The 24,118-nt window shown below is 42.0% G+C and overlaps 1 protein-coding gene across 1 annotated transcript in view; it reads right to left on the reverse strand.

Annotated features, from left to right (window-relative positions):
• Positions 1-24,118, reverse strand: part of prkn (parkin RBR E3 ubiquitin protein ligase) — a 1,158,643-nt gene that overhangs the window by 416,459 nt on the left and 718,066 nt on the right. Inside the window, exon 6 of the mRNA XM_039738446.1 lies at positions 22,652-22,767. Coding sequence (XP_039594380.1) covers positions 22,652-22,767 — 116 coding nt within the window. The remainder of the gene's footprint in view (positions 1-22,651; positions 22,768-24,118) is intronic.

Here is a 24,118-nt window from a genome sequence, read left to right on the forward strand (position 1 = left end):
CAGGTTCAAGGTGTGGACTGATGACGGTACAGGAGATAATTATACTACACAGGAGCACTAGAAGAGTCAAATGCTTAAGCCCTTCACCTATGCATCTGCATGTGAGTTGATGGCTGCTGCTGAATTGTTCGGTTGTTGCTTTCAAGTGTACCGAAATGGCCAAATATTTTACACCTTTGGACAACCGCCAATGCCTCTTAAACATCTTAGATTCACAGGTGACGATTTCAGTAGTGGTCACTTTGATGTTTATGAATGTTAATTCTGTAAACTCTCAAAAGCTGGATGTGAAGTTATCGATGAAATCGGTTGTATGCTTACAACGCTTGACAGATGCCGAATGTCACTTCAACACAAGTCCTACAAATACTGTCATAATTGAAACAAACCATGAAACTCAAACCGATTATGACAGCAGCAATCCAAGCTGTGAGACTTGAAACAAGATTACTGTTCACATGGTCAACTGTAAGTTGCATGCTCAAGAGTAAGCTTAGCGCACAGCTTGGTCATATTACAACCAGAGGGCCGAACTCACAATGTGGTATACAAACAGATCCCTCAGTTTAAAAAGGTTTAATTTTCTTCTTAATAAAATTTTAATGCAGTACTTAGCGCTGCGAGCTGGTATTTTGCTAGTATATATATATATATATATATATATATATATATATATATATATATATATATATATATATATATATATATTCTAACACTAAAAATACAAATACAAAATACACACAGGATGGCAGAAGTTGAACATTCTGGTCAGAATATGAACATTAACATTTAAAAATATTCTCACTGAGGGCTCCAAACAAGAACAGATGAGAGAAGCCCCTCTTTGTTCCACATCCCCATTTTCCTACTCACAGTAACGTCTTGTGAAGTCTAAGAGATGATGTGCCATATTAGCATATCTGAGATCTCCCAGCACATGTTCTGTCAGATTTTATTATGGAGAAATTCAACGGATTAAAATGCTAATGTAATAATTAGGCAAGCAGGCAGTATACATTTGTCAAAGGCTGATGGCACCACCCCACATCTTATACTGCTTTAATAACAGTGTAATTCTTCTTAAATACGCTTTATTGCAGTGTCAAGAAAAGATGATCACAGCAGGTAGCTGAAAAGATACAAAAAACTGCTTTCAAAAAAAGAATTAATAACAGATACATACAGCTGGATATAATAATGCAGTATTAAAAAGTTTTTTCTGTCTTTATTCATTGAATTGGAGGGAAATTAATATGAAAATCTCTCCTCTACACTAATGTCCTAGAGAAAAAAATGGTGAAAGCTTTTAAAACTGATGGTGTTTAGGCAAAAATCCTACAGGGGGAAGAAACAGCCAACTGGGTGCCTGTGGAGACATGACAAGTGTTATTGATGGGATGAAATGGAGACTAAGAGCTCACTAACCACGTCTCACTTTTTCCCCACATGGACTTGTTTGCCGACTCCACTAAACTAACATAGCAGACTATGATGTAGTATACAGTCTGTGCAAGATCTACTTTTCCTTAAACACCAAAGGCATTTTTTTTAAAATCTGTTCTGTATGGAGAAGTGGAGGAGTATTATACTTGTTTACAGTTTATATTTATTTGTGAGTATTTTAACAAATAGTAGGCTTAAGTTGTCCACAAACAGGATACTATGGTGTTGTACAGTGTTAGCAATTATGGATGTAGTTAGAAGTCAAGCAAAATGACACCTTTTACTGGCTAACTAAAAAGATTACAATATGCAAGCTTTCGAGGCAACTCAGGCCCCTTCTATCTTACCTGAAGAAGAGAGCTGCCTTGAAAGCTTGCATATTGTAATCTTTTTAGTTAGCCAATAAAAGGTGTCATTTTGCTTGACTACTCATACATCCATGAACAGGATGTAAGCAAAAGGCCACACGTGAAGTGAGCTGGCATAACCTGAGAGCAGACTTCATAAAGTCACGTCAGTTAGCATTTAAAAGTCACACCAGAAAACAATGACTGCTGTGTGTGCAGACCTCAAAACTGTTGCTACAATCACAGAGCTGTTCATAAATTAGAAAAGTAATTATTTTTTAATTAGTTTATTCAACTTAGAATTCCATTACAATTACTACATTACAGAACAGTAGGACATACAAGGCTATGTCTTACTTTGATCAGATACTCCTTCCTCTTCCTATCAAGGTAAAGAAAGGGAAAGATTAAATATGACTCACTCAGAGATCGTACTGAGCAAGTAGAAAATTCCATTCTATTTTAACAACTGCATCATTTCTTAGAACAGTATATTACAAAATCTTTAGATGATATAACTATGATAATTTATTTACAGGGTGATGTGAAGGACTACATACTACTATTGAAGAACTTTGCAATACGGTTCACTGCCAGAAATGGAAAATACAAAAAGGACTCTTATTTTTTAAAGAAAAATGTATAATAGCATCACCCTTACTGCTGCTATTAAATGCTAGAACGAAAGTGCTCTAGAGCACTAAAATGCGGTTATAGATGTCATGAACTTGAAGAGTACCTTAGAATCAGTTCTCAAAAGCTGTAGCAAGAACCTCCCATAAGAGGAAGGGTCCATCATCCTTTAATAACACAAATAAAACAAAAAATCTTTATAAATAAAAATATATATTACAAATATGCTCATTGTCTGAAAACAAGGAAGCTCAGATAAGCACAAAAGGAATTGAAGGAGTTACTTGAAATAGGGTTTGTTTGATACTGGATTGCCTAACACAATGACCAGAAACAGAACAAAAAGATCACAAAATTCAGCAATCCACAAAAGCACAGAAATAAACAGAAGAACTCATCAACACCACTGAGCACCTTCAGTGAAGCACAAGGGACTGCTTTTTCCTCAGCTTTTATAGTGCTGAGGGCGGCCTCTTGATGAAGATGGACTGGTGGCCACACTTCTTGGGGAACCACCAATAAAATACAAGGAACAAAAACAGAACAAGCAGAGCCTCTTTTATGAAACTGTTCAAAAGAAAAAGACTCTTTCATGTCAAAGTGAAAGCAGATCTCTGTAAAGAAGTCTAAATTAATTACCAAATGAATTAAATTGAAAAATGGTTTTAGAAGACATTGTGGTCCCCGGCCGGGACGCCCCGGAGGACGAGAGGAGGGCTTGTGCCTCCTCCACACCGCAGAGGCGTCCGTCCTGGTTTTGTTGGGAGCCACGGGTTGAGGGCATGGAAGCCCTACCCTGTAGGGGCCCGTGGTTACCGCCAGGCGGCGCCCCGATGCCGGTTGATCCCATGCAGTCGCCGGCCGGAGCTGGAGCCCAGCCGGGACGTCTTGGAGGACGAGAGGAGGGCTTGTGCCTCCTCCACACCGCGAGGGGGCGTCCGTCCTGGTTCTGTTGGGGACCACGGGTACAGGGCATGGAAGCCCAGCCCTGTAGGGGCCCGTGGTCACCGCCAGGCGGCGCTCCGATGCCGGTTTATCCCGACGGTCGCGGCTGGGGCTGGAGCCCGGCCGGGACACCTTGGAGGGCGTGAGGAGGCGAGTGCCTCCTCCAGACAGAGTGGGGCGTCCGTCCTGGTTCAGGGGCCTCGGGTACAGGGCATGGAAGCCCAGCCCTGCAGGACCCGTGGCCACCGCCAGGCGGCGCCCAGTGCCTAATTATCCCGGGAGCCCGACACTTCCGCCACACCAGGAAGTGCCGGGGGGAAGACTTTATGTGGCGCCCGGAGAGCTGCCAGGAAGGCAGCCGACACTTCCGCCACGCTGGGGCGTGGCCAAGGAACAGATGGCGGAAGCACCTGGGGCTCATCCGGGGCATTATTTAAGGGGCCGCCTCCCTCCAATCGGTGTGTGGAAGTCGGGTGGAAGTGGACTGAGCAAGAGGAAGGACTGGAGGCGGCCAGGAAGGCACAAGAGACTGTGGGCCTGGACTTTGGGGAATTCGGTGCGAGAAGGCACTGGGGGTGCACGTGAGCCACTTTGTAGATAATATTAGTGACAATAAATGGTGTGTGGTGAAACAATGTTGTCCGTCTGTCTGTGCCGGGGCCAGGCTTCACAATGGCGCCCAACGTGGGGCCATCCGTCTGGTGCAAGGCGGGGCCCCATAACGATAAATATTTTGTGAGCGGCCGGCGCAGCAGCGACCCACACACTGGCAGCGGGAGCGGCCTGCAACCCGCGGAGCGTTTACCCGGAAACCGCCGCCCGGACTGAAGAGAGGCCATCCCGGGTGCGGAGGAGGGCGGGCCTCGCTGGAGCGCAGCGGGCTCCGAGACGCGCTGTTGAGATGGACAGCCAGGCGGCGTTGCCGCTGAAGGCCAAACCGAGGCAGGGGCCTCGGCACGACGGATTCGGGAGGTGAGTACCCTGCCCTGCGGGTTGGATGTACCTTGTTCTCCGCAGGGAGGGACGAACGGATCGCGTCTGTGGCAGGAGCACGCCGGGCCACGGGCTGTCGACAGCGCGCCGGCGGCGCTGAGGAGGCCGCGAAATCGAAGCCGCAGCTGCGGTGCGGCGAAGAGGCACGTCTTCGCAGCCAGAACAGGGGAGACAAGATGGCCGCGGGCCGGGAGGTCCCGCCGCTGACAGGCACGGATTGGCGGTGTGTCTTGTGTGCCCGCCGATGATTGGATAGAGGCGGGCCCAAGGAATGCCAGTCTCGTGTCAGAGAAGAACCCGATTGGGCCAGAGGGAGTGGCCCAGAGGAGGCAGGCGGCGCGTGGAGCTGACGAACAGGGAAGACCACCGGAGTCTGTCTCTCTCTCCACCAGCGGCTCGGCGTATGTCGGAGGAGTCCTTCGCCCGCCAAGCCGTCCTTAGAGGAGCTGCTACGTGTTCTCGCCGCTCAGTGTGAGCAGCTGATGGAGATGGCGGTCGCGTCGAGAAAGACACCGAGTGAGACGGAGGATCGGCGCGCGCTGGAACCGGAGGCAGGCAGAACACGGCGGGAGTGGTGAGTGTTGCCGTTCCGTAGAGCAAGTGGGGGTTCGCGAACATGGCGTGACCGATTACGGGACGACCGGCTCCGGTAGGCGACCTCCCAACAGCGGATCGGCGGTGCAGACAGCTAGCGAGGCGAGGAGCTCGAACACGCAAGGGCTGGTAGGATCGGGGCTGCTGAGTGCCCTGGGTCCTAGCGCCCTGCGCTTCAAGCCTGCAGCTGTCTCCTGTCGCTCTGCCTGGACGCAGACGGGGCTGGATTTGAGCTTTTGCTGTGCTCAGACCCAGACCGTCAGCGCGTCCAAGAAAAGAAGGAGGAACCAAGGGTGAATGCGGTTCCTCCGATAGGGAAGAAGCGGCGCTGGGTGCGCGTCGGAGAAGGGCCGTCCTCTGTGCGGGCAGAGGAGATCCCCTGGCGGCTGGGCGAGCCGCCTGCGAGCGTGCCGCGGACAACAGGCGGACGGGCATGGAACCTGCGGCGGAGGACTTCAGCAGGCAAGTCAGGGGCTGTCGGAGGGGGGCAGGAGCACTGCGGGTACGGAGACCGGCAGGGCACTCGGGGTGAGTGTCCTGGCAGTGCTTCTGGCCCTCTTTTCCTTTTCCACAGGCCCGAAGCCCGGCGGCGCTGAGGGCGGCGTCGTCAGGGACCTGCCATCCTGAAGCGGGCGCTCGCGAGGGCTCCACGCCGAGAGGCCAATAGTGTCCCAACTGCGGGGAACAGCGGGGCGAGGCGGCGCAGACCATGGGGCACGCGTTTGCGCCAGAGGGTGCGAAGCGGATGTCCCAGGGTGCCGTGTTGGACCCTGGGGGCATAGTAGGACCCTCACCGGGGCGTGCTGCCCTTCGGGTTGTGCCGTTTGGACCCCCGTGTCCTCGCTAGCGGTGGGGCACTGTGGTCCCCGGCGGGCTCGCCCGGAGGGCGAGAGGAGGGCTTGTGCCTCCTCCACACCCAGGCGTCCGTCCTGGTTTTGTTGGGAGCCACGGGTTGAGGGCATGGAAGCCCTACCCTGTAGGGGCCCGTGGTTACCGCCAGGCGGCGCCCCGATGCCGGTTGATCCCATGCAGTCGCCGGCCGGAGCTGGAGCCCAGCCGGGCCGTCTTGGAGGACGAGAGGAGGGCTTGTGCCTCCTCCACACACGCGAGGCGTCCGTCCTGGTTCTGTTGGGGACCACGGGTACAGGGCATGGAAGCCCAGCCCTGTAGGGGCCGTGGTCACCGCCAGGCGGCGCCCGATGCCGGTTTATCCCGTCACGGTCCGCGGCTGGGGCTGGAGCCCGGCGGGACACCTGGAGGGCGTGAGGAGGCGAGTGCCTCCTCCAGACAAAGTGGGGGCGTCCGTCCTGGTTCAGGGGGCCTCGGGTACAGGGCATGGAAGCCCAGCCCTGCAGGGACCCGTGGCCACCGCCAGGCCGCGCCCCAGTGCCTAATTATCCGGGAGCCGACACTTCCGCCACACCAGGAAGTGCCGGGGGGAAGACTTTATGTGGCGCCCGGAGAGCTGCCAGGAAGGCAGCCGACACTTCCGCCACGCTGGGGCGTGGCCAAGGAACAGATGGCGGAAGCACCTGGGGCTCATCCGGGGCATTATTTAAGGGGCCGCCTCCCTCCAGTCGGTGTGTGGAAGTCGGGTGGAAGTGGACTGAGCAAGAGGAAGGACTGGAGGCGGCCAGGAAGGCACAAGAGACTGTGGGCCTGGACTTTGGGGAATTCGGTGCGAGAAGGCACTGGGGGTGCACGTGAGCCACTTTGTAGATAATATTAGTGACAATAAATGGTGTGTGGTGAAACAATGTTGTCCGTCTGTCTGTGCCGGGGCCAGGCTTCACAACATATATAATTTGTTTACTAGGGATCATCTGTCTGTAGTTCAGGTGTTTCAAATGACTGTAGTATAAATGCATGTGCATGTGGAAGGTCCACCTTTTAGCCAGTCAGTATGGTGGCCTAACCTACACAATGGAAAGAAAAGAACACCCCAAGCAACTCTGTGAAAAATTGATTGAAAACCTCAACATAGGGGATGGAGACATCATTTCCAAGTCACTAAATATTCCCTGGAGGCCAGTAAAGTCAGTTTTGTGGAAATTGAAAGAGTATGGCACAGATGTATATGTACCCAGAGCAGTCCACCCACAAAACTTGGTGATCATGAAGAGAATGAGTGAGGGAGGCCAGCAAAATAGCTGTGGAGGCACAAGCTACAGAAGGTTGGACTGTGCATACAACAACTTGTAACAGCTTTATGTGTGAGAGTGGTTGAGCAAAGAGAAAGTCACTGTTAAAATACACGCACACACACATTAAATCTTGGCTACAGTGTGTAGAGTAGAGTTTATGGGAGACTCAATGAGAAGTCAATGAGAAGAAAAGTCTATATTCTGTTGAGACCAAAATCGAGCTTATGGCCATCAAACTACATATCATGTTTGTTGTACTAAAAATGATCAAAAACACACCATTCCCAGCATGAAGCAAGATAATAGCAACATTATGTTGTGATGATATGATTGGGGAAACAAAATATTTTTGTAAATAAAAATATTTATTACAAAAATGCTCTGAAAACAAGGAAACTCAGATGAATACAAAAGGCACAGTGTGAGTTGCTTGAAATTGACAGTCCAGTAGCAAACAAGTCCCAATACAAAATCCAAAAGAATAGTCAAAATCAGAGCAAAAAGGGTCACAAAATCCAGGAATCCACAAAAGAACAGTAATAAAAAAGAACCCATCAAAACAATGAACCACAAGGGACTGCTTGTTTCCTCAGCTTTAATAGGGAACCACCCACAAAATACAAGCAACTTAACAGAACAAGCATAGCCACATAGAAATTCAATAATACACACAACAAATAAAAACACACAATAATAACATTCAACATAAGTAATAATATTAATCTTAACAAAAAGAACTGAAACTTAGCAAAAAGACACAAAAAAAGGAATCTGAACACCACCCTGGGGATGAGCCCTGTCTGAAATATAACCGTGGAGCTCATTTGTAAGACAGAACAATAAACACTCTTTTTTAAAGCAGCTTGAGTGTTTTAATTATTACAATGCTTCACTTTATTATTTTATAAATATTTTTATGTGAGTATTGTCTCCACTTCGAGAATGCAGGATGTGGTACAGTTAAAGAAGTTAAGATTTGCATTGGGTGTGACGTGGATGGACAGGATTAGAAATGAGTACATTAGAGGGTCGGCTCAGGTTGGATGGTTTGGAGGCAAAGTCAGAGACCAGAGATTGTGTTGGTTTGTACTTGTGCAGAGGAGAGATGCTGGGTATTTTGCGAGAAGGATGCTAAGGATAGAGCTGACAGGGAAGAGGAAAAGAAGGAGGCCTAAGGGGAGTTTTATGGATGTGGTGAGAGAAGACATGCAGGTGATGAGTGTGAAAGAGCAAGATATAGAGGACAGGAAGATATGGAAAAAGATGATCTGCTGTTGTGACCCCTAACTGGAGCAGCCAAAAGAAGAAGAAGAAGATTGTCTCCACTTGAAAATGGGTTAGCGTTGCACAGGTTGTGCTCGAGGGAAACACTGGGGGAAGAGAGGGGTTGAAACAAAACCTCTAACACGGTTTCCATTTCTCCTAATGAAAAGAAAGCGTCAGAAGACAAATTACATCACTTCCAGAACAGACACCATTAGCCCCACCTATCACACCCACCAGAGTACATTAACTGCCACCCAACCAAAAGTCTTTGTCCATTGATGGATCTACTTTGAAAGAGGACAGAGCTTCCCCATGGAAGGAACATATTTAACTTAAGATGGTGGAGGAAGTCATTTTTTTCTTTCTTTTTTTTACTTTTCAACTGGACATTAAACGGGGTGTCCCCCTGGAGTCCCAACTCTTTACCTTTGTGCCTTCTATTTCTTTACAGAATATAAACATTTTATATTACTGATTTTAACAGTTGAAGATAATGAGTAAACACAGTAGGTGTTGAATGTTTTGGCACCGAGGATTCCTATAGAAGCAATCTACTGTATAATACAGCTTCCAACAAAAGCTGTCATGGTGGCGACAGAGCAAATACATCCTTTTTATCTAGAGTCTGTGTTAATGCAGTCCCATCAGATGCTACAGCAAACCTGGCCATGAAATGAAAAAGGAAAAGCATTTTTCATCCAATGCTGTGGTAGCCCTAAAAAAATAGAAGCTGTTCAAATTAGGCCTAAGATAGTAAGCAAGTCTCTCGTCTGTTAGGTCACCTGAAGGCTTGAGGTTTACTTTCTTGTCTAATTGTCTTTTACCTTCACGGTGTCTTGCATATCAGTTTTATTGTGGGGTTACTTTGCAGTTTATTTAGTTAGCGTTTGTGTTGATGTAATATCCTACATTAATATCTCTGCGAGACAAAAAATAAAGTAAAACCATACTAAATAATACTAAACTAAGGAATGGATGTATATAAAATGTGATTGTTGTTAATGTTTTATTTTATTAGATGGATAGATAGATAGATAGATAGATAGATAGATAGATAGATAGATAGATAGATAGATAGATAGATAGATAGATAGATAGATAGATAGATAGATAGATAGATAGATAGATACTTTATTAATCCCAAGGGGAAATTCACAAGTTAAGTTTATATTAAGTTTATAAGTTTCTATAAAACATTGCGCATTTTTCTCCACCTACATAGTTATTACAAATTACTTTTTGAAGTAATCTAATACTATGAAAGATGGCTGCATTTCTTGTATTAAAATGATTCAAGTGCAAATCAAACAGGTTTAAGTTCTGTCCACAGTCTTATTTTTATTGTGAACTTATTAACTACTAGCAAACATGCAGAACTCCAATTTTCACATAAAGATGGGTCATATAGAGGAAGCTGAACATTACCATTTTGGCCATATTATTCTTTTGTTTTCGGTAGTAAAAAAAACACGACGCCACAGTGAGCCTCACTGATCCAACTTTGGTAAAATCGTGCTCCTTAACCAAACATTGATGAAAGGGCGTAAAGGCAGTGTTGGCATATGGATTAAAGCTATGAGTATTTCATGATCTCCTTACTTATCAGCACACATTTCTCTCCCATCAATGACTCTACGTTTAGGCGTTCTTTGCCACCTGAGCGCCTCCTGTGTTTGTGTCTGTGACAGGAGCACGGGTCATTTTGTGTAGGCCTTTGTCTGTCTTTGTGACACGGCCTCCTATACTTGCTGCTCAGCAGATGATCCCACTGTTCTTCTTCTTTGTATGAGCAGCCTGAGCCATCCACTTGATGCTCTGCAGATTTCTGTCATGTCACCCTGTCAAGCGCTAGCCGTAAGATGCAAAACCTGATAACTTTGTGGCTTCCCAAATGTTTGGCTGCTCTAGTGCATATGTAATCATAAGCTTTCCATGAAAACCAAGACCAAGGTTTAAGCCCCAGTGGTACATAAGTAATCACGTGACAAACAGACACAACCCTTAGCATTTTATATATTTAGATAAGCAGCAGTAGGATCTCTGCATTTTGGGCAAGGGGGGCACTTCCTCCCATCTCCTTGAAACTAGTACTGTTAAACAAGTAGTAAACTCGCCTCAGTAATTTAATGTATTGTTAAAATTATTACAGTAAACTCAACTTAATCAATATTTTGAATTTTCAGTGATATGCATAATGTAATTTCTTGTCTAGGAAAAGGTTTACAGACGTGGAAAAATTCATTGGTACACTTACAGCACATTGAAAAAGTGCTATATGCCTCCTGAAATGTGATTAAATTAAAAGTGATTGTCCCATGTGAACCTGCCTGCCTTTGATATCTCAATAAATAAAGCAAAGCAACTGTGAAAAGTGATCAACTATGGCTTATTCTGCAAAGATATTCTAAAAGGTCCTGGACACATTTGTTGGTACCCCTGGAAGGGATCATAAATAAGTGAATTTAAGTGATTTCTTAAGTTCACTGTTTTCTTTAATTCCTATCACATACGTCTCCAACCATGCAAACAGACTTTAAGCCTTTTTTAAATGGAGAAAAGAAGCCATTCTGCTGTTTGATATCATCATGTGTCCGACACTGAACATGGACCAGAGAAAGACACGGAGAGAGTTGTCTGAGGTGATCAGAAGGAACATTACAAATAAACATATTAAAGGCAAAGGTTAGAAGACCATCTCCAAGCAGCTCCTGTCACAACAGTAGCAAATATTATTAAGATGTTTAGGGTCCGTGGGACGGTAGCCAACACAGTCCCCACAGGCCCGACCAGATCTTTTCATGAGAAAAAATCCACTGATAACCAGCCCTGCTACAGTAGAAACCTGCAATGTTGTCCACTTTACACACTCAAAACTGCTTAAACTAAAAAGAATAATCATTGTGGTCAGAAATAAAGTGCATCTAAAAATGAGGGCAAATATATGAACTATGTAACTGTGCACAAGACCCATTTGTCCTGGCTGACTGTAATATTTTATTAAATATGGCCTCAAACAGACATTTAAAGATAAAATTAGGGCAGTATGCCTCTTGTGCATTAGATACACTCTAATAAACAGAAGATTATTTTAGGTGTCAAAACTTGGAATGTGTGCTTAGTCAAAATATTAAACTTTACCAACGCAAACTAAAACCTCAGTTTGAATTGCTTTCCTAGAGAAATGGAATGATGTACAACTGACAATACATATCAGAAAATAACTGCAAAAAATTGCCCTTCTGAATTATCCATGAGAATCTCAAATGGTTCATCTCCAATAATTTATTTTGGGGGTCAAGACGGTGCAGCTGCCTTATTATTCAAGACAACTTGGGTGTAACCCTGGAGTCTACACATTGTTTACTGTATGTCTATATATCAGATTACTCTGACCAAAACATAAAATTGGCCTGTAAGTAGGAAAATGTGGGCTGTTTATATCCTGCATGAGCTTGCATTCTTTTTCTAAAATGCTTGTCAAACCAAATGAACTCTTAGACATGAACTACAGCTACAGTATACCAGTGTATTCTCTAGTAACAAGTCTGAAATGAATATTCTTGGCTGTTTTCTACCCTGTGTTTGCAGTATAACCCTAGAACTATCCACCCATCCATCCAATCATCTTTCTATCCATTTCTGAACCATCTTCTTTGAGCAGTGTTGACAAAAACAAGCCATTCAGCATAATAAGCCTGCCAATCTTAATTTCTCCAAAATGATGTCAAGTTGAGCTTTGAAGGTCAGTAAAGTCCTACTGTCTGCTGCAGTTCTTAGTTACTTATTCCTTGTAACTAGGGCTCTCTGGATGAACATTTCTGAAATGCCACTTCTTGGTTTATACATTTTCCTAAAGAATGTAATCAGATGTAGTAAAGATTTGTAATTTTTCACTTTCCTATGTTTACAACTATTTTCTCCCAGTTATAACTTTCCACATTTTAGTTCTTCCACACCTCTCACTTGCCTACACAGAAAGAATGTCTTAAAGGATAAGATTCAAATTAAAGTTGTTTCTTAATATAGCATGGTGTACTATGTATAAATTTGCCACATGAATTTGCATTCTAAAGTGAAGTATATTTTATAAATGAAAAATTTTATAATAGAGCTAAAGGGTACTGGGGTCCCAATGTGTGAAAAGCATTAACAATTATCGGATACGTCCATTTCTCAAGGCGAAATTGTTATTGAGTACTGATCCACATGTTGAGATTGCACACGTGTTGCGAAACAGCATATCCATGTCATTTAAGGAAGGAAAAAGGCAAAACCTTTTTGTGAGATTTAGCCATTTTTAAAGGCAAGTGGCTGTGTGCTTCATTTCACTGCTTATCTTCCTCTGCAGTAACCTTTCAGGGCCAGAGGAGTGGATTCACCTTGGAAAGTCATCGCCAAGCACCGTTATTGACATTACTGAATTCTGACGTCCAAATGTGAATTGCTGTCTCTATTCTATAGACAACTAGTCAATAAATAAAAAAAGTCACATATATGATCGTTCATATTCTTTCACTATATGAAAGTTTTTTTTGGTTATTTGGCAAAGCTATTTCCTGCTGGTATGATAATGCTTGTGCTTCTGTGGTCTAGCTAAAGAAAGGCTGACCACATGCACAGCATGCAATCAAATGACAATTAAGGAACAGATATTATAGGAATACATTTAATTTTAATCAGGTTGAAGTTTAGTATGTTCAGTTCAGGGGCCTCATGTATAAACGGTGCGTACGCACAGAAACGTTGCTTAAGAACTTTTCCACGTTCAAATCGTGATGTATAAAACCTACACTTGGCGTAAAGCCACGCACTTTTCCACGGTACCTCATGCCTTGTCGTACGCAAGTTCTCCGCTCGGTTTTGCAAACTGGCGGCACCCAGCATCAAAGCAATGGTACTGTTCTTGTGTGATTACTCATTATTTTCATGACGCGGCTTTATAAATACACAGAAACTAACCGCATATTGTTTATTAGTGTAATGCATCTGATTGTAATTAACTCGTAACAATATAATGGTCCAGGTAACAGCCATAGTATTCCAAATACCATAACTGCTTTAGCGTTGTTACTCTCACTGCACCTTCCTCTTCTTCTTATTTTTCTTCTTCTTCTTTCAGCTCCTCCCGTTAGGAGTTGCCACAGCGGATCATCTTTTTCCATATTACTCTCACTGCACCACTCGGAGTATTTATATCACTGTATCTGAGTGTGAATCACAGCAGCAGCTGATCGGAAAGAGAATTATCGATATACAGCTTCAAGGACACGCTGTCTCAGCCACGGCAAAACGTTTCAAAGCCTTTCCTGTACGGACCTCGCGGTTCAAAACAGTTTCATCCCAAGAACTGTAAATTTCAATCAATTGCACCTTGTAGAACGGTTTATACTTATAAGTACAATCACCCCACTGTAAACTTGCACTACAGTTATAATATCTCACAACCTGAGCCACTTTATAAAGCGCGTATTTACATATGATGACGATATCATTTTTAAGGTGAAATGCAGCAAAATATGTTTGTTAAATTATACAGATAAAACTTTAACTTCATTTAAATAATATATATTCTTCACTGGGAGTGTCGTGAAGGATAGAATAATTAAACATGTACTACGAAGATATTTCAATGTTCTTTAAACATTTTGAAGAATCGGCGCTAAGCTTACAGATGGCTTAACGTCTATTACAGAGCTGATTGTATGGCGATCGGTTACTTGGGGAAAGAAAAGCACTGACTGCAGTGACAGCTACGCCAATATATATTGAATATAAAACAGAAAGAGAAAATAACAACACAGCAAAAAATGCAGCGACAAATTTCGAATAAAAGTTAAATGCTTGTGTCATGAGCACAAGGCGGCTATGCAGTGTCTGCAAAGGATGTGGCTATCCACCGTGCATAAGCTACCTTACTGACATTGGTGGGCGAAGGAGCCACCGATTCTTCCTCTGCCCAGTGCCACCACAAGCCTAGACCCGCCCCTGATACTGCTGCAATAAATTATTTCATCGAAGTGAAACACATGTTTAATAACGTGCTTTAACTCCTATCATCATAAAAATGACATCACGTATACATCTCAGTATTTTAGTTATTCAGAGTACTGTAATATCACGAATGTAATGGATTCTGTGTCCAGTTGGAGGAAGAGAGCCGGTTTAAGAAGCAAGTAGTGATTCACACACATAGAGCACATAGAAAATCAAATACAAAACAAAGCATTTAACGTGCTACTTTAATTACGATGTGATTTGAGAAACTGGTTAATTAAACGATTTTAAGATGAAGTTTATGATGTTCTACTTTAATGACAAAATAAACTACGTGATTAAAGTGGAAATGTCGAGATTGAAGTTGACATTTCGTGCTTTTTCCCCACCGTGTGCCTTTTTTCTCTGTACCCTAATAAGCTTTCATATGACACTCAGACAGTGGGCTTACAACTCGGCTTTTCACGGCGACTTTGATATGTGACTTCTTTTTTATTTCTGGCACTGTGCGATTTTGTGGATGTGAGCTTTCAAGTTTCTCCAACACGCTATGTCACTCGATCAACTTCCTTTTGTTGATTATACCACGGTTTATTTGAACAAATAGTATGTTTTTCCTTTGCCTCCACTTGGTATTCGCTGAAATTCTTATATTTTCCCCGTGCTTTTCCCATTGTCTTTTCACAGAAGGCTGCGCTTAAGGGCAATTTATATTGATTTGCATATTCAAAGAGGCGTAATTCTGGGAGGAGTTGGGGCGTTACATAAAGCGCGTGCACAAGCGTTAGTTTTCACGCTGATCGGGATATATGTAGTGGAAGAACGTGGAAGTTGGAGTACGCACAGATTCCTGCATCTGGATTTTTCTGTGCGTAAGCACATTTCGGCTTTTGTGCTTACGCCATGTTATAGTGCGAGTTCTACACACGGCGTTATACATGAGGCCCCAGATGTTTTAGCCTAGGCAAAGTTTTAGCGCAGAGCTGTCATTCCTGCCTCACAGTGCCAGAGACTGCATGGAGTTTGCACGTTCTCCCTGTGTATCTATGGATAGATTGGTATCAGAGAGTGTCAGTGAGTTTACTCACTCAGATATACTGTACTATATTATTTTATTACCATAACCTTTGCAACAGCAATTTGATAATTGGTTTGTGGCACCTCAATTTGTTTCATTGTGGTTGGTCTTATCACACACTCGTTTTTCATTTTGTGAGTATTTTTATTGTGTGTGAATAAAAAATGGCATTAAAAGTGAAGTGTGTCTATTTAAAAAAATCTAAGGTTTTTATTAAAAAATAGCTCTGTTACTTGTCAAAGACAAGTAATAGAATACATTTAAAATGATTTGATACCTCTTGCCCTATGTGTACCTTTAGCACCGTTCTTCTGTACCTGCATGTATCTGATCCTTTTTTGCAGAGTGATCCCTCTCTTGAGCACATTCCCATAAAGCCTTCTCTTCAGAACCTGTCATTTTGAGGCACCTTACTTGTCTCCTGCCCTCTTTTGTACTCCTTGTTTTTAATGATGACTCTTAGTGTACCTCCTATGCCTTTACACCTCCTCATATGTGTCGCAGGCACACGTTCTCTCTCTATTGTATCACCAAAACCAAACCAGGCGTTCACAGCAAAGCCTTAGTGTTTTATTATATGGTAGATACAATGCAGGGTAATTAGTTCAGTATAGATGTATTGTTATTTGTAAAAAATGCAATGAAATTTTCAGCTGTGTTCTTCACCACCATGCTGTCACTCAGTGTGACTCTCATTATGCAGGCTACATAAAATAACAACACAGAAAGTAATATGTGAAAAGTACAGTAGGTGCAATTTGGGAAACAAATAATCATTTGATTTGAGCGTGCATATGTCTGTGTTGCTACAAGCCATGGCAGAACATAACCACTCGAAAAAGAGAATTGCAGAAGCAAAAGTAGGAGAATAAGCAGAATATAGCTTGGCAAAGAGGAGGCTGTCACATCTCCACCAATGACGCCTGTTGCGAACAAATGACCAAGAAACATATCCTCACCTCAATAAACAGGACCTGGAACCTATTTTTAACTAAAAGTAGCTCCAATTGTGCAGGTTCCAGGATTAAACCCAAATTGTCTGGAAAAATAAGGCAGACACACTGCCCTGACCCACAAAATAAATTATTGGAGATGAACCAGTTGATATTTTTATGGATAATTTAGAAAGGCAATTTTTCACTGTTATTTTCTGATATGTTTTGTTAGTTAACAATCATTTATTTCCCTGTCTCAAGGAAAGCAATTCAAACTGAGCTTTCAAGGCTTCATTTTGCAATAGTAAAGTTTAATATTTTGACTAAACACATTCCAAATTCCAAATTTTGACACCGAAAATAAACTTGTGTATTAGAGTGTATCTAATGCATAAGAGGCATTCATCCATCCATTATTCAACCTGATATATGCTAACTACAGGGTCACAGGTCTGCTGGAGCCAATCCCAGCCAACATAGGGCGCAAGGCAGGAAACAAACCCTGGGCAGGGCGCCAGCTCACCACAGGGTGCACACACACAAACACACACACACCCAGCACACACTAGGGACAATTTAGAATCTCCAAGGCACCTAACCTGCATGTCTTTGGACTGTGGGAGGAAACCGGAGCATCTGGAGAAAAAATCACGCAGACACGGGGAGAACATGCAAACTCCACGCAGGGAGGACCCAGTAAGCGAACCCGGGTCTCCTAACTGCAAGGCAACAGTGCTACCCACTGTGCCACAAGAGGCATACTGTCCTAATTTTATCTTTAAATGTATGCTTGAGGCCACATTTAATAAACTATTAAAGACAGCCAGGACAAATGGGTCTGGCACTAACTATGTCCTCTTGTGTTCCCTCCACAGTACTGAGAAGATGCCCAGTGAGTAACTCTGCCCCTTCTGGTCCCACAACTATAAATCCAGAGGTCATCACTCAGTGAGAAGAGCACACCGCAGGATGGAGCTCCTACCTGGTGACTGACAAAGCCTTTACAAATTTACGAAGCCTGACTGATCCTATCTTGATTTTTGGAGCTAACAGTATCTATTCTATTACATCCTAAAACGCCTACTTTTGTTTGATTTTTTTTATTTGATTAAACAGGGATGACCAGGTTGGTGCCCAAGTATTTCTCTTTTGGACTTGCTATTTTTCACTCATCTACAGAATGTAATTTCCTGAGGCAAAAATAATATAAACCCTGATTGCAAAGAAATAACTTACTTGAAGGCAGCATTTCTTATCCCTTCTTACTGTCTTTGAGACCCAGAATTTCTGCCAACAGTCACCTCAGGAGGGTGTCAGTCCCTCTAGAAGAGTGGCCACTACAGGTCTTAGCAGATTAGCAGAAGATGATTGCTTAAATTCCCAATGACCTCCCATTGTGAGACACTTCACATAGCATACATGACCCTTTTCCACTGATTATAATGGTGAGTTACAACTCTGTGTGGCCCAAAAACAGGCAACCCAGTTTAAGAAACTATGCTTTAAGTCAACATGGGCTGGAATGTCAGATCCCACAAGCTCAACATATAATTCTAGGAGAGACAGTGAGAAAACACCAAGGTAACTCCTTAAAACCAAGGTCCATCAACTCCAGCATTAGAAGACTACAGTTGTGAGCAATACTCCCACCTTGTCCAGAACAGAAGAAAGTGCACCTACTCAGGTCTCCAACCGTTGCTGTGACATTGTTATTCCAATTTAGAGTCATGAGGAGCTATAGCCTTTGATAGTAGCATCTGGTTTAAGGCAAAGGTTAACCCTGGACAGGATGCCAGGGGTCAATGGCCATTAAAAAAGGGCCAATTTACAGCAAACAACCTAACCTCCCTTGTCTTTGTGATAGTCATAGAAAACTAGATCACCTAGAGGAAGACCCCACGGACATTCTAACTAAACTAAACACAGATAATGCAGCAAGAATATGAACCCAAGATCCTAAAGCTGATGATGTAAACTAATTATGAAGCCAGCAGGTCACACATTATATTAGAAACTAATTGAGAATAATCTTTGCAATACTATTATTTGAGTTTTTAAATGCTTGGCACATATATATATATGGTTATCCCTTTTCCAGCAAATTCTAAAAACATTAAAATAAGGATAGCAATTCCTGAGACAAAATCTAAGCCCCCAGATGGAGGTGTTTAAAGTCACAATCGAGCTGAAGGACCAGCCGGACTTATTACAAAAAAGAAAAGAGCGAGAAAAGGAAGACATACCTAGTAGTAGAATTTAGGGTAGCCAGGGCTCTAAATTTAAGTTTAGGAGGTGATGATGAAGAGGGCTGATTGGTTAAGCTCTTTTCTCATTTCACAATGAATTTATAAATAGATAGTATGCTTTATCAACTAAACATATATGTGTTTTCCCTATAGCTCTGTATCTTATCTGGGACCCACCATTTTAATATATATTTAATAGGGAGCATGTTATTCTGTAAATCATGGCATCAGAGTACAGGGCACCAGAAGTGCATGAGAGAATTCAATCTCCTGATAAATATACTGAGAGTTTAACCTAATAAAGAGGTCAGAACCCCAGGCACTGATCTAAATTCTCTAGCTGAAAAGCCAGCTTTCTTTCCAAAGTCTCCCTAATACTGATTAACTCCTTTAAAGTTTCTACGGTGCCTAAGGAAGCATGGTGATTTTCAGCAACCAATAGCTAAAATAAACTGAAGTGAGATTTGAAATGTGGTGTATAATCCCTCTGTGTGCACATGCCAACGGCTCATCTTATTTAAATTTATTCATGCTTTTTTTTTCCCCGAGTTGCACCCCTCTGATACCAGACTACATTTATTCTGAACATTGCACCTGTATGGCCAGGATGATAAGCTGAAAAATGGGGCTCCAAGGCACATTGTTTGGTACAACATAGTTTAAATAATGAGTGTTGCCATGAAATAACCTAAGAATGCTTAGCATGTTTTCTTTTTAATATAAAGTAAAAAAGTATTATAATCCTCTGATGAGTAATAGTACAAATATGACTACATTTTTTTTTCTTTTCATTAAAATCAATCACACATTCATTCAGTCAACTGATATTCTGCATAATGAACCATTTCACTATTCAAAAATAGAGACTGTGAAGCAAATCCAGGCAATTAGAAAATGGGGTGAAGCAGCTAAAATGTATTAATCAAAAATATGAGATATCAGGGGAGTCTGATGCAGAATTAATTAAAATGATGATAACAGTCCAAGTGAGACTCAGGTGTCGATATGATGGTCGTTTTACTTGTGAAGGGAATTAAAGAAAAACAAAAAGGAACACTGTGAGTTGTACTCACGAACAGTCATAACACCTACTAACTAAAGGGGTAGCCGTGTTGTGTGAATAAGTGTCATTATTGTTATTTGTATTTAGGGAAAAAAAGTGTTTATGAAGTATATGAAATGTCTATCTGCTTTTTCACTTTTTTAGTTAGGCAGAAAAAGAGAAACAAAAAGGGCAAACATGCACCTTCAACTGGATGACGGCAAATTCGACCAATTAGGCACAGCATATCTAAAGAGAGAACAGGAAAAAAAAGGATCATTCTGAAGGTTACGGATTTGATCATATTTTTACATTTTTTTCCTTATTTCAATTTATGCAGAGTACCAAACAAGAGCAACGCGGTGGCATCAGCAGTAATATATTTACATAAATAATGTGCCACATACATTTTTCCTAGAATGGCTGAACATGGAGAATCTTTACAGGTTGCTAGATGAATTGAGCACTTATTTTCTGAACCCAGGAATGAAAAATCTATCTGAATCGCAAATTCATTTCGATCACCTCTGACATTCAATTTGGCATCAAAAATAAAAATAAATAAATAAATAAATTTGAAGCGGCACAGCTGCTGTGTTTGCTTGCGTTGCTCTGTCATAACTACTTTGTAGTTGGCTTACAGACCTCAGAGGGGTCTATGTAAATGTAAAGCAGGATCAAGGAGATGATTATATAACCCAAGGGAAGACACAAAATAATAAGAGTAAAGATGTAATAAATAAATATATAAATAAATAAATGTTTGGTACCTGGGGATGGGAGCTGCTTATCTGTCTGAACAACTTGCAGACAAAGTTGGAATTTAAAGGTAATGAGAGAATTTAAAGAATATAAACACAATTATTCTCTATATAAAAGCAGAGCTAATCCTTTACATAAAAAGCATCATTCAGAGCAGAGGCACACAGACGTCCCATTTTGTTGACATTTTGTGACATTGTTATAATTCAACCAGGATTTGATCCTGGCCTTATGGTTGGTTTTTTTTGTTTGTTTTTTTTTTTTGTCTTTCTGGCTATTTCTGTTTTTGAATTATTATTATGCTTATTGTTTTCAAGTTTTTTTTTTATATGGTTATGCTTATTTATTTCTTAATATTTATGCACTTCTGTTCTTTGTTTCCTGTGGGTGAAACCCCAGAGAGGCAGGTTCATCATGATGTCACTGCAAACGGACCGCATTCAGTTTTTATATTTCAGTTTGAGCTGCAGGTCCCTCAGAGGTCCATTGAGAGTTTGGAGAGTTAGATGTGAAATGCTGCACGTCACAATTGTTAACCCTCAATGAACTTCTGAGGGACCTGCACCTCACTATTGCATGTTTAATCATCCATTGCATGTTGCTTATGTTGATTTGAAGGCAGTCTTTGATTCAGTAGACCATGAGGATCTCTGGAAAACTCTGCAGGAAAATGGTGTTCAGATGTTCCTCCTCAACTTCCAAAGATCTCCATGAAGGAACCACTGCCAAGGTGGGGATTACTGACTGCCTGTGGAGTTTTGTGACTTCCTCTGGAGTCAGACAGAAATGTATCCTGGCTTCTGTTCTCTTTTGCAAGGCCATGGACTGGAGTCTTCAGCACATTGTCCAGCATAATGGTGTCACCTTGCCAGAACCACACTTTACTGACCTTGACAACTGGGACGATGTTGCCTTACTGTATGCTTTTCCTGCAAACTTCTACATCTCACTAGAGCAATTGATGTTTTCTTGAAGGAAACAAGTGGATAGGACTGGCGAGCTTTGTTGGGCTGAATGGCCTGTTCTCGTCTAGAGTGTTCTAATGTTCTAATTTGAACCAGAAGCATCCCAGTTGGATCTGCATGTGTGTTGGCAGAAACAGAAACTATAGAGTTTATGGGTCAGGAATAACAGAGTTGACATCATTATCAAGGGTCAGAAAGTGGAGAAGGTCTTATTGGAGTTCACATACCTGCAAAGTGTACTGATGGCTGGTGCTCCTTGGACATCATACACAGATTCAGCCTTGCTGCTTCTGCCATGAGGCCACAACAAAAACTCTGGCACCAAGATTAAGATGAACACCAAGACTAGCACATATCAAATCTACATTCTACCAATTATACTCTATGGCTCAGAGACCTGGACCACAATAGCCTCCGACATGCAAAGCCTTGAGTGTTTTCTCCTACAATGCTCTTGTTTTTAAGTATATCTCCATGTGGAACTCTGCTACTGTATCATGTCACATGTGATACTATTGACTATATCAAGTAACAAAGACTAACAGCGCGTTGATACTCTGGACCATTATTATTATTAGTAGTAGAATAATTACTAATTAGGCCTTCATTTACAAAGGAAACAAATCAAAAAGTTACAGTTGAGTTTGTGATGTGAGTTTTTTTGCTTATTTCTTTATATATTAATTGTTCAAATTAAAACTGTTATAGTAAATACTAATGTAGTGGATTCAGGTACGAGTGAGTTGGAGAGTATGGGAGGGCCCAAGAAGAAGATTCCGATTCCGGCCCCAATTTGTCAGGGGGAAGTACTGGCCATTAGTTAGCATCCTGCAAAAATCACAACAAAAGTATGTTGTACTGTGATCAAGGTGGTGAGAAGGAACCCTAAAGAGACAGATAAGATCTGAAGTCACCTTCTGCTTTTGGCAAGGTTAGCATGTAGAAAGCACCTGGTTTCTAAAATATAATAAAACACTGGAGGTCTAGAAACCTGCTAAAAATGTTCCCACCAACCCCAAATTCATGTGTCAGGCTAACTTTAGCTTGTTGAGCCTCCACAATTAACAACACAGAGAAGACATCTAGTGGTAATTAATAAGGCTTTGAAGCCTTTGCCACAGCATCAAGCACTATATTACATCTAAGATGGTCCTTATGAACTGCTCTATATGTTACTGCACTTCAAAAGCAGCAAAAGGGGAATAACAGAAAAATATTCATCAGCAATTCTAAATGATTTAAATATGGCAGCTCTGATACTTACAGCGTGTCTCTGCAGGCTATACAAGGGATGTTCCTGTGGTTCGGAGTAATGAGATTCAGTGCAGCTGATGAGTCTTGGTCAGATGTTGAGTGGGCTCCACACTTAAAGTAAAACTCCTGCAATGAAACAGTCAACAGCTGTTATTTAACAGCTCTTTCACATTCACAATTCTCAAACCTGCCACCAAACCTTACGGGAATTTTGAAATCTTGTCAACTACAGCTTGGTTCTGATATTTGCCAATACCTGTCTTTTATACACTAAAAACTAATAAACTAAACAGCATGAGATGGCTGCCACCTAAAGATGACATTGCTTTGTCCTAGAAAGAAATACGGGGAATTCAGTTGATTGAAAATATCAAAAGAATTATCAAACACGGCACATACTCAGTAAATTCCTGCTCTTGTATTTTGTGTAATGAACACTGACCTTAAAAAAAAGCATTATTGGAATAGAAAGTTGCCTACATCACACAACAGCATAAGATGAAAGGAACCTGTCTTGTTACAAGGCACGACTCTCATGTCAGTTTTATGGTCCTAAGCCAGGAACAAATTGCAGACCCTCTAAAAGCATTTGGATTTACAATGAGCAAAGTATAGCCAGTGGCATTTTCGTTAGGCAAGAATGAGACTCTAAAAACAGGTGTCGGTACAAATCTGATAGAAATACTTAAATGTTCAATTTTACGGCATTCAAGATCTTTACGATGTACGAATCTCACGGCATTGCAAAAACAGTGGAAGGAAATAAATTATTCCTGTTTTCAAGGCAAACAACAATAATTTATGATCCTTACACTTGTGGATTCATGGGAACTTCCCTGAAAATAAACTCTTAAATTTCAAACACTAATACATAACTACTCTTCTGTAAATGTATATGAAACATTTAAGGGGGCATTTTGTATAGGTATAAAAGATGTTTTGTAACTATTTTCACCCAATAAAAATGTTTTCCAGATGAGAGACAGCTTTCATCCTGCTCTGAAGCTAGGCTACTTCTGAAGTGGCACACTTCTCACCCCCATACAATGAGTGAGGTTGGCAAAAGGAGAATCAGAAGACAATTTTCTTGAAATCCTCTCAGCTTCAAGGAGTCTGACTAATAGCAGTTATTTTAACATAAAATTGCCTTCTGTCACTAAATTATGGTAGACTGCTGTTTAGTACTAGCTGCCCAGGTTTCTGATGCTGACAAGACTGGTGGAAGGAAGAACGCAAGACAATTTAAGAGCCTTATAGAAAGCTTCTTGTATAATGGACCACAAAAATATGTTATGGACATGTCTCTTATTGAGAAAAGAAACAGAATTGTCCACGTTATACCAAAATGTGCAGAACTCAGCTTCCTCTGCTGCAGTAGGGGAGTATATAGTACATAGATCCTTCCATCATTTTACTTTATTACAGTGTGACTATAATTAGTAAAATAATACATGGCTCCACTGTGCCTGCTTCCATT

Source organism: Polypterus senegalus, chromosome 16 (genome assembly GCF_016835505.1).
Source record: "Polypterus senegalus isolate Bchr_013 chromosome 16, ASM1683550v1, whole genome shotgun sequence".
Classification (NCBI taxonomy): domain Eukaryota; kingdom Metazoa; phylum Chordata; class Cladistia; order Polypteriformes; family Polypteridae; genus Polypterus; species Polypterus senegalus.